Genomic DNA, 12122 nt, shown 5'->3' with positions numbered 1-12122 from the left:
TTCTGTCCAAACACCATTGACTAGACTCGATGTGAATGGGCCCGGTGATTGGGTCAGGTTGGACCGTTGGACTCAGTTTGGCTGGGCCACCGAGGTCGGTTTCAAAACTAAAGTTTTTCTTTTTCTATGTACACACAGTTTTGTGTAAACTGACTAATTCCCACACTTCCATCGATCTAATTGGGTGTCTCACGTTTCTTTGGTTTGCTGCCAGTCATAATCACTCTCTCTTGCCCTGGCTCCTCCTTAAAAAAATATGTTTCTAATCAATGTCCCCTGCAATTCTTTCCCAAACCACCCCTTCCAAAAATTAAAACTTGTTGCTTAGCAACTGCTGAACCGTTGCTTAGCCAGCCATGCTCGCCGTCGTACTTCTCCTTCTCGGCATCATGACGTTCAGCAGCGCCACCGGTACCGATCTCCTGGGGCATCACGAACCACGAAACCACCTACAATTACAACTAAAAACACTGCGCTGACAATCTTCACTTGTTTTGCTACCTATCGTGTGACCCCCTATTTGATTATTTTGTTCTTTAAAATCATGACCCATGTTATAATTCATATAGTATCAAACAATGTAGGAATATAAGAAACATATATTACAGATAAAAGGTTCATGCAATTAAAGGTTTCATACATTTAAAGAGACGTGAGATATTATATATATTTTAGTTTTTTTTTTATTTGAGGCGAAGCCATTTCGCCGAGGTCTTCGTCAGGGTGGTTGCTCTCGATCTCCTAATCTTAACCTTGCTCGGTGGCGGGTGTTCACATACGAAACACCACATATCCCTCTGTTTATATAGAGTTCACTAATAGACTTTTAATCGCATTAACATTCATTATGACTCTAAATATTAATAGATCTTTAATCATATTAAAACTTACCTGCAGATCCAATCTGTATATATATGATCGTCGATCGTCTCGAGGGCATGCATATCACCAATAGCTAGAACAACACCATTCATTCCACTCTTCTTAACGTCGTCGTGGACTCGCCGGTGCACGGGACGACTAGCGGCGCGGGCTCCTTGGCCCCACTGATTTCAGCAGGTACGATCAAGCTACGAAAATTCTCGCTCCGTTCCAAACACCATTGACTAGACCCGATGTGAATGGGTCCGGTGATTGGGTCAGGTTGGACCGTTGGACTCAATTTGGCTGGGCCACCGAGGTCGGTTTCAAAACTAAAGTTTTTCTTTTTCTATGTACACATAGTTTTGTGTAAACTGACTAATTCCCACCCTTCCATCTATCTAATTGGGTGTCTCACGTTCCTTTGGTTTGCTGCCAGTCATAACCACTCTCTCTTTCCCTGGCTCCTCCTTCAAAAAATATGGTTCTAAGAGCAACTCGAAGATAGTTCCTATCCGACTTCCTATAGCCAAAAGTAAGGAATTAAACCAAAACATCAACTCCAATAGACTCCATATGTGGCTTTGTATCTTTACCGAGCCCTCAAATCGTCACCTTCACATGCTACTTCTGGTGAACCCGCCTCACTCGCTATCCGCCTAGGCCCCACGCGCACACTCTGGCCCCACACCATCGGCCTCGGTGCTTGGCACCATCCCAATGCCAGCGCAACTCACCTCCCATTCCCGAGTTTGGCCGGAAGCCCCGCCGCTGAGCTACAGCTACCCCTCCCCAAGCACGCCGCTGACCTGCAAATCTCGTGCCACCCCGGCCCCATCGCGACACCACCTACAATTACAACTAAAAACACTGCACGACATTGCCACGCTTCACTAGTTTTTGCTACCTATCGTGTGACCCCCTATTTGATTATTTTGTTCTTTAAAATCATGACCCATGTTGTAATTCATATAGTATCGAACTGAGAACACAAGGGAGATTTGTGTTGTTGACGATGAGTGATTGATGTAATAGTTGATTTAGAGCCTTCAGTTTGTATAGCATGTTTCAATGGTGTTTGATTATGTTTATGGTTAACCGCAGGTGAAAACAGAGGATGGTGGAGAGACATGTTTTTTGACTCATGATGTGTAGGTGTATGGATGCGACATGATGGTCGACGGCAAGACGGTGAAGGGCAAGTGGAGGCTTGGCGCCGATGGACCGTGCTAGGCTGGGTGGAGCCATGGGCGATCCGCATCGCTCACATGGAGTGTGCAAGAAAACATGGTGGGAAGAGAAGGTGGTGAAGATGGTGTTGACCAAGTCAAGACGGAAAGGCGATGACAAGTCGAGAGGCGGCCCGGTGGCGGGAGCGCGAAGGCTTGAAGGCATCAAACGTCATTGCAGAGGTCGGACACGCATCGACATCGAGAAGTCATGTTTGGAGAAGCATGCAAGGCAGTTTTGCCGGTTTTTCCTCAAAACCAGGGGCAGAGTCGGAGGATGCATGACACCATCACAGAGCTTGCTTGGAGACGAAGCAGAGTGGTGAAAGCGTCGGATCCATCTGGTGGACAATAAAATAATTGGACCATTTTACCCTTTAAGAATAATATCTATTAGTCTTTAGAGGCATATTGGAAATTGTCCATTTGGTGGATACTACAGATGTTTGCAACAGTTGTGAGGACGAACTGAATACATCAGGCGTGGAGGAAAGGCAAGAGCATGGCAATGCCTCGCTTTTCATGGTATGGATGGCTTTGGCAGTAAGTAGTAGCAAGGTTATTTTCTTCCGGCCAATAACGGACCACGGACGGTGATGAAAATGGGATTTTGAGGACCCACAGGTCAGAGCAGCAGTTGTTTGCTAGGTCTACATGAAGTTTGTGTACACGGAACAATCTAAGTTCTTCGATGGTTAATATCTGGGTTGTTTTAAGGTAATCTAATACATTTCGGTGGAGAATATTGGGCACTGTCTCTTGCGGCTCAAAAAGGTTGGAGACCTTTTGCTCGGTCTGGAGTCTTCAATTCATTCCCGTTTTCTGGCGCAGCTGTGCGGCGGTCCTGCGAAAGGGTACGGCGATTGGAGACGGAGAATGGAGCAATGACGAGAACCTGTACTTGTTTGTAAGTTTTATGTTTACCAGGGGCCTCTTTGTAATGTTGTGGTTGTAAGCTACAGCTTCAATTAGTACAAATCCAACCGTTTCGCTAAAAAAGGGAACTATTTGATGAGGAGGATCTTTATTTTTTTTAAAAACTGATTAGACAAGCAATGCGTTGACCTGTCAAGGGGGGACAACAGGAGCAGCAGAAACGTAAGGGTAATGGAATAATCAAAAAGCTATCTCTTCTACATCATAGACCAGATCTAAATCAAAAGACTATAAAATCAGACATTTTCATATCAACACTACCGGATTTCGAGACTTTAGCAAAGGCCTAAAAACACTCGGCAACGTGTATTGGAGCACACTCGGCAAACTGGCATCCAAAATGCCAGATTGAACAGCCTTGCGACACGTGTCCGGTTTGCCGAGTGTAACACTCGGCATAGCCGTGTTTGCCGAGTGTTACACTCGGCAAACTGTTATTTACCAGATCGACAATTGATCCATACTAGATTCAAAACTGTCGCTGCAATTCAAAACAATTTATATATATTTCATAGATTACCACCTTCACATAAACATCGCATATTACATAAACATCACATAAACATCGCATATTACACAAACATCACATAAACCGTCGCATAAACATCATATATGCCACAAACAGCGTATAAACTATCACAAGTGACACAAACATGACAAATTGTACTCAGCCTCAGCCGCACCTAGAGGCGACTCAGTCTCCTCCTCAACAGCAGGTATAGAAGCACTTCACGGGGATTGCGAGCTACCTCTTCTGACCATCACCAGAGTCTACCTCAAGATACCTAGAGGAATTGCACTTCACACAGTACTTTGCGTCCGCGTGTTCTTTCCTAAATAAGATGCATCCCTTTGGACAAGCATGTATCTGCTCATATGGCATCTTAAGTGCACGGAGGACTTTCTTCGACTCGTACATGCTCTTTGGCAGAATGTGACCTTCCGGGAGAAGGCTACCAACAACTGTCAGCATTGCATCGAAGGTTTCTCGGCTGCAGCTAAACTGGGACTTGATAGCCATTAGGCGTCTGATGGCATCCAGTTGAGAAACCTTGGAATGCCCGTGAAGGGGTTGCTGCGCCGTAGACAACATATCATAAAAGGCCTTTGCGGTTGACTCCGGCACTTCCTCTATACGTGCTTCATTAAAATGTACGTCATGAAAGTCATCTAGCATGTCTCCGACCCCGACATCATAGTCGTTGGTGTGTTGACGCACCACCTCCTCTCTGGCACGTTCGGACTCACCATGGTAGGTCCACCGGGTATAGTGTGGTATAAACCCATTCTTACAAAGGTATTGACCCATGACCTCCTTTGTTTGTTGACGCGCGTTTGCACAAATACTGCAGGGGCACCAAGTTCCACGAGGTCCCTTAGGCCTAGCAAATGCTAATTCCAAGAATGCATCGGTCTTCTGGATCCATTCATCAGTCAAAAACCCTGACTAGAGCGGCCAGTGTACATCCACTCACGATCATCCATCCTCTAACATATTGGGAAACATACACATATAATATTTTTTATTCAGCAAGTAATATAAAAATCAATTTCATCTACTCATACAATTAATTATTTCCATCAAATATTTGTGTTTTACCATAAGAGGGAATCGGCATGCATCAAACTAACTAATAGGTAAAGATAGGTCCTAATCCCACCCGACGATGTGTAGATTGGGTCATTTCCATGCTCTACTCCGATCCGAGACAGAATTTCGGCAGCACCTCCCCGCTGTTCTCCAAATACACGTCTCGGCAACAAGCCAAGAGAATGTGTATCCGGAGAACAACGGGGAGACGCTGCCGAAACTCTATCTCGGATCGGAGTAGAGCATTGAAACGAACCCAATCTACACATCCTTGGGCTGACCAAAAAATGTGGACAATTCGAAACAGTTACGGTTATAGATATGCAAAGACTTGCATATTTATAACTATAACTCTTTCAAACGGGAGACGCATAGGTTACGCGACATGCACATCCTAAAGCCTAAATTAGCCAAAATTCAAAATTTCGGCGGCACCTCCTTTGTAATAAATAGCAAAACTGGCATAACAACACATGCATAACAACATAACAACACAGGCATGATAAATATGGATGATACAACCATCTAAAGACTAATTAGAGGACAACCCAGACTGAAATATGAATCAACTTTCATAACCCATTCCCCGGATAGTATTGCCACGAGGACTCCATATGATCTACTTCATGTGCTACCAGCAACACATGCTCACAATGATATGAGTCACATATGAAGTCCTCATGGCAATACTGTCCGGAGGAGGGGGGGGGCCGGAGGAGGGAGGAGCACATGGCTTCAACGGCGCATGGCGTGTGGCGGTACCTTGTACCCGGGTGTCGGAGGGAGGCGGCGGCGAAGGGGGGGCGGGGGCACTGGCTGGCTGGCTGGCAGCGGCGGGCCGAGGCGGCAGCGGAGGGGGGGGGGGGGGCGGCGGCGCTGGCGGCGGAGGGGCGCGGGCCGAGGCGGCGGCGGAGGGGTGCGGGCCGAGGCGGCGGCGGAGGGGCGCGGGGGTGCTGGCGGCGGCGGCGGCGGCGGGCCGAGGCGGCGGCGGAGGGGGGGGGGGCGGAGGCGGGCCGAGGCGGCGGCGGCCGGAGGGGAGTCGCGCGCGGGATAGTTTTGGATCTGTCCCCGCGCGCGGGGTGGGAAAACCCTATATTCGGTAAATTGCCGAGTGTCGACTTTGCCGAGTGTGAAAGCAAGAACACTCGGCAAACACCTGAAATTTGTTTTTGGCTACATATACACTTAATGAATTAAAAATAGCAAACGGACCCAGAAAAATACCAAATTTTAACATCGAATATGCTATGTTGTATGTTGAGTGTAGAAAAAGTTTCAAGGTCAAACGACGATTCAAACGTCACTTCGGGTTCAAACCTGATCCGTTCCCTCTCGAAACCACGATTCTTCCTCAGATATGCTTCGGTTTCTAAGCATCGTACATGACAACTTTTGCGAAACCTTCTCAATTTTTTATCTCAGCCTCTACGTATCATATCATGACACTATGGCAAGTCTCATGTTTTTCAAACTTCGTTTGTTTTTTTTAAATTAAAAAACCAATAAGCTACATGTTGCTGGTCGAGTGTTGCCGCCCAGATGTTTCAAATTTCTTTTCATTTCTTGGGTAAGGCCTAAAAATAGACTCAACAACATGAATATGATTTTTCTACCCATTTTTGTTCATTATTTCATGTACTTGCAGATCAAATTTGACTTATATCCATTAAAAGCCTAGAAATGCACTTAATGAATTAGAAATAGCAAACGGACCCAGAAAAATGCCAAATTTTAACATCGAATATGCTATATTGTATGTTGAGTGTAGAAAAAGTTTCAAGGTCAAACGACGATTCAAACGTCACTTCGGGTTCAAACCTGATCCGTTCCCTCTCGAAACCATAATTCTTCCTCGGAGATGCTTCGGTTTCTAAGCATCGTACGTGACAAATTTTGTGAAACCTTCTCAATTTTTTATCACAGCCTCGACGTATCATATCATGACACTATGGCAAGTCTCATGTTTTTCTGACTTCGTTTGCTTTTTTTAGAATTAAAAAACCAATAAGCTACATGTTGCTGGTCGAGTGTTGCCGCCCAAATGTTTCAAATTTCTTTTCATTTCTTGGGTAAGGCCTAAAAATAGACTCAACAACATGAATATGATTTTTCTACCCATTTTTGTTCATTATTTCATGTACTTGCAGATCAAATTTGACTTATATCCATTAAAAGCCTAGAATTGCACTTAATGAATTAAAAATAGCAAACGGACCCAGATAAATGTCAAATTTTAACATCGAATATGCTATGTTGTATGTTGAGTGTAGAAAAAGTTTCAAGGTCAAACGACGATTCAAACGTCACTTCAGGTTCAAACCTGATTCGTTCCATCTCGAAACCACGATTCTTCCTCGGAGATGCTTCGGTTTCTAAGCATCGTACGTGACAACTTTTGTGAAACCTTCTCAATTTTTTTATCTCAGCCTCTACGTATCATCATGACACTATGGCAAGTCTCATGTTTTTCTACCCATTTTTGTTCGTTATTTTATGTACTTGCAGATCAAATTTGACTTATATCCATCAAATAATTTCTTATGAAAAAGAGTTGTCCATAAAGTTAGATTTCGATGGAACATAGCAAACATGTTATCCATCCAAGAATCGCCAAATGAAGTCACTTTTTTGTTCCACCACTTCTCACTATGCTACCAGCTACCTTCTCTAATGCACTTAACGATGAACCAACCAAAACCCATAGATCAGAAGGGCAGCTTGGTGTGTCAAGCTGATCTGCTTTTGCTTCTTCCACTTGGCAAGCATTGAAAATTCCTTCTTTGTCTGGATGACAGCTGGAATGATAGTATATAGCAGAGAAATTCCTTTTTTAAGGCAAGGAAGAAGAATTGTCATTCTCCTTTAGAGCACAACTGATTCCAAGGGTCGCTCCCAGGAGTCCATATCTGCTGCATCTCAATCTTGAAGCACGACTGAATTCTAACTCCAAGTTCATAACAATATCATCCTTAAACTATACTGTAGTAGTACCGGAATCGATGTGTGGCGGCCTTTGGTTGGTTGTTATTACAAGAAAGAAAAGAGAACAAAAGGAAACCAAAAAGAAAACAAAGAAAAAAAAATCTTTTGCCGAGTGCTTCATATCGGGCACTCGGCAAAGGGGCGACTCGCCGTCAGCCGCCGAACGGAGGGACACGTGGCGTATTGTTTGCCGAGTGCCCGAATTCGCCGAGTGTTTTTTCTCTATTTTGTTGAGTGCTGTTGTTTGCTGAGTGTTTGTTGAGGTATTTACCGAGTGCTTAGTTGTTTGCCGAGTGTTTGTTGAGGTATTTACCGAGTGCTTAGTTGTTTGCCGAGTGCGTTAGTCGGGCACTCGGCGTAGGTGGTTGTTTGCCGAGTGCCTAATATAATGCACTCGGCATATACGTAGGCACTCGGCATACAAATTGTTTCCAGTAGTGCAAGATAATGACAAGTTTTCCAAATGACGCTGATAGGAGTGACTAGACCCGGAAGCTGGACGGAAACCTTCATGTACAGAGGTAAAGTACAAAGGCTGCTGCTCGAGGTACACCACCGATTCTATCAGTGGTGAAACGTTAGTTAGCCAGCCATGATCGCCGTCGTCCTTCTGGTCCTTGGCTTCACGCTGTTCGTGGCCGCCGATCCCCTGGACCAGATATGCGGCACCAGCGACAACTACACGGCCAACAGCACCTACCAAGCCAATCTTGTACTCCTATCCGCCGCGCTCCCTAACAACGCCTCCTCCACACAACTACTCTTCGCCAAGGGCTCCGACGGCGCCAGCCCGGACACCGTCTACGGCCTCGCGCTCTGCCGCGGAGACACCAACGCTTCCGGCTGCAGCTCCTGCTTGGCCACCGCGTTCCAGGACGTGCAGAAGCTGTGCGCGTTCAGCAAGGACGCTATCATCTTCTATGACACATGCCTCCTCGGATTCTCCAACCATGACTTCCGCAACAATTCTTCCGATGTCCTTGGTAACGCGCTCATCGTGTATAGCATACAGAACATCACAGAGCCCATGTTACCCGGTTGCGATCCCAGCAACCCCGACAGCGTCACCGTCGTCACCAGCATCATCATCATGCTGCTGCAAGAGACAGCTAAGCTGGCGGCGTACAATTCGACGAGGATGTACGCCACGGGATACATGGTTGTCAGCAGCACGTTCCCGCCTCTCTACTCCTTGGCGCAGTGCACGCCGGACCTGGCACCTGGGGACTGCTGGGCGTGCCTCCGGAACATCAGCGAGATGGCGACGAAGTACTTCACCGGGAAGCAAGGTGCACTAATTCTTACTCTACGGTGTAATTTCAGGTACGAGGTGTATCCGTTCTACCACGGTGAGCCCATGCGGCATATAGGTTCGCTGGGTGTTGTTGTGCCGCCAGCGCCGGCTATTGTGCCGCCAGCGCCGGCTATTGTGCCGCCAGCACTGGTGCCCAACAAGAAACATAACAGTAAGCAAGACAACAGAGCCTTTCGTTCCAGAGCATTTTTACTAGAAAATAACTCCTTATATATTACCAAATCTTCACTCATCCCTCCCTTCGGTACAAGCACAGTGGCACGCGATGGGCAGCACGCAGTTTGTGCCAACTTGTGAGTTTGTTGTACGTGGTGTATCCCCTCAGGGCTCTTGTGTTATGTTTTCTTTTTCTTGAATGAATGATAGAGCTCTTGCACTTACTAAAAAAGTACAGCCACTGTTCAAAACTTGGTGCGTGGTGGCTAATGAGCAGGAGTGTGCTAGCACTCGGGTTCACATTGCTTTGCTTGTTTGCTTTGCTTGCCATGTCTAAATTTAGAACCCAATTCTTCCACTTTCAGTTGTATGGATTAAACTTTCTTCTAGATCTAGAAAAACTTCCAACTTTAGCAACTATCAAGTTTCAATTGCGAAGACTGAGAATTGAAAGAGAAAACCATTCAAAATTAAGCACCTGTTTGACACAGCCCCAACTCCGAGATCCATGCTGGATCTGGAGTTTGCATGATAAAACCAGATAGCTCAACTAAATACTCTCAATCCACTCATAGCTCTAGATCCAAAATTTCTTAGAGCTAGGTTTGACCAGCTCCAAAAAATCTTGGATTTGGAGTTGTCAAACGGGCCCTAAGGATATACCATTTAAGTAAAAAAAAAATCATACAAAATTTGTTATCCAAATTTCAATTACCAAATTTCAAGTTTTGATGTTTAACTTTCAAATCTGTTGACTAAAATTTGAATGGCCAAAACTTCAAAATAAAATAATATCTTTCAAGTTTTGGGTTTCTCCTACCTTTGCTGTCGGCAAGGTGTTGATGATAGTCGGTGGCATAATTGTACTCTAAATGTATGATCAAAGATTCTTCCCATCACCTCAATATTCAATTTTATTAGCTTGGATAGGACTGATTTGATTAATAGTCTCATTTGTGATAACCTTCTTGCATGTGATGCCACACCTTACCATTGCTTCTAATTTGTGGTCTCATTAAAAGTTGAATGTCCAAAGTTCTGTGCAATTATATTACCCATATGGTCAAACTACCAAATCAGTTAACCACTTGTATTTATGTGAAACGATTGTCTTGTTACCATGTTAGGTCGCACTGGCAAAGTCTTGGTCATTGCCTTGGTCGTTCCACTATCTGGATCATTTATCTGCTCGATCATTTTGCTTGGATTCAGAAAGCACAGAAAAGGTCAGCTATCTATATTAAAATGCTATTATACCTGCCTCTCTCAAGCCATTGAGCTTCAATTTGGTTCCAATGCGTCAGCTTTAACTGAGAGGATCACATCAAACTCTGAATGTAGGTAAAGGTTCACAGGACAAGGCTAAGATGAATGTGCAGGAAGCTGGAGCACTAGTTTGGGAGCTGGAAGGAAGGAGTTCAGAATTCACGTTTTATGACTTTTCACAAGTATTGGAGTCTACAAATAACTTCTCAGAAGAAAACAAACTTGGGCAAGGAGGCTTTGGTCCTGTATACAAGGTAAGAGAAGGGGAAAAAAAAGAGGCAAGCTAGCACGACCGCACATAAAGAGACAGAAAATCAAACCATGTTGATAAATAGTCTTACGTGTCATGCAAGTAATTGTGCTTTAGTCAAGTGTCAGCAAAACATTTCAACTTCAAAAAGAAAATAAATGATCAATCTCCTTTTTACTTCTCTTTAGGGCCGGTTTCCTGACGGTTTGGAGATAGCAGTTAAGAGACTTGCTTCACATTCAGGTCAAGGTTTCACAGAGTTCAAAAATGAAATACAGCTCATAGCCAAGCTCCAGCACACAAATCTCGTTAGGCTCTTGGGATGCTGCTCTCAGGGAGAGGAGAAAACACTAATCTACGAATACTTGCCAAATAAAAGCTTGGATTTCTTTATTTTTGGTACTACTTCTTGCAACATCATGGTACATATTCTTTCTGGGTTCTAAAGGTGATTTCTCTAATATATCGATGTCTAATTGATTTGCAGATGAAACAAGAAAAGCTTTACTAGATTGGAATAAACGCCTAGTGATAATAGAAGGGATAGCACAGGGACTTCTGTATTTGCATAAGCATTCTCGGTTACGTGTTATTCATAGAGATCTCAAAGCAAGCAACATTCTCTTGGACTGCGAAATGAAACCTAAAATTTCAGATTTTGGGCTCGCGAAGATATTTAGCACAAATGATACTGAAGGAAACACAAAAAGGATCGTTGGGACATAGTAAGATTTTCTTACAAATTAGTCCATCCAAACTGTTTTACAAAGCTATAAAACACAACCGCTTGACATCAGAGTTTGTTTTATATAACTTTTCAGTGGTTATATGGCTCCTGAGTATGCTGCTGAGGGCCTCTTCTCAATCAAATCTGATGTATTCAGCTTTGGTGTCCTATTTCTTGAGATCGTCAGTGGAAAAAGAACATCAAGTTTCCATGGATATGGAGACTTCATCAACCTTCTTGGATATGTGAGTCTGTTCAATATTTGGATGCGACAAGTATAATTATTTAAGTGCATCAATGGCTTGATTTTCAGCCACACCCACTACACTACCAGTAAAACTGCTCCAGTAAAAAATATTTTTTCTTATGCAGCAAACTTTATATACAGTGTGATCGTACTCATTGCAGGCATGGCAGTTTTGGAAAGACGGATTATGGCTTCAACTCGTGGATGCATGTTTAGTTGCTGAGGGTCATACATTAGAGATGATGAGATGTATTAACATTGCATTGCTGTGTGTGCAAGAGAATGCGGCTGATCGACCAACGATGTCAGAGGTGGTGGCGATGCTAAGCAGCGAGAGTATGACCCTGCCTGAGCCTAAGCATCCAGCATATTTCCACGTAAGGGTGACAACGGAAGTGGCATCCACAATTGTTGTGCCATCTAGTGTTAATGATCTTACAGTATCTGCTCTCGGTGGCAGATAATTTGCTGGATTTGTTCCGAATCATGTGAAAGTATTTTTAGTCCTCAAAAAAAGTGAAAGTATTTTTCATTATTGATCCATTCAAGGGTTTTTCTTTTT

At 44.2% G+C, this 12122-nt stretch overlaps 1 protein-coding gene across 2 annotated transcripts; it reads left to right on the top strand.

The window, feature by feature from the left end:
* Nucleotides 1-8136: 8136 nt before the first annotated feature.
* On the top strand, nucleotides 8137-12101 carry LOC133887153 (G-type lectin S-receptor-like serine/threonine-protein kinase At1g11330). 2 transcript variants are annotated; one of them, XM_062327095.1, is made up of 7 exons: nucleotides 8137-9065; nucleotides 10198-10296; nucleotides 10412-10590; nucleotides 10775-10985; nucleotides 11074-11311; nucleotides 11408-11558; nucleotides 11722-12101. In XM_062327095.1, the coding sequence occupies exons 1-7, from the start codon at nucleotides 8192-8194 to the stop codon at nucleotides 12022-12024; spliced, it is 2055 nt and encodes a 684-aa protein (XP_062183079.1). In that variant the 5' UTR covers nucleotides 8137-8191; the 3' UTR covers nucleotides 12025-12101. The 2 variants fall into 2 exon arrangements, with proteins under 2 accessions (XP_062183079.1, XP_062183080.1); XM_062327096.1 differs by lacking the exon at nucleotides 8137-9065 and adding an exon at nucleotides 9116-9207.
* Nucleotides 12102-12122: the final 21 nt, after the last annotated feature.

Source organism: Phragmites australis, chromosome 12, assembly GCF_958298935.1.
Source record: "Phragmites australis chromosome 12, lpPhrAust1.1, whole genome shotgun sequence".
In the NCBI taxonomy this organism is placed as follows: domain Eukaryota; kingdom Viridiplantae; phylum Streptophyta; class Magnoliopsida; order Poales; family Poaceae; genus Phragmites; species Phragmites australis.
This window is presented reverse-complemented; position numbering and strand designations above follow the sequence as displayed.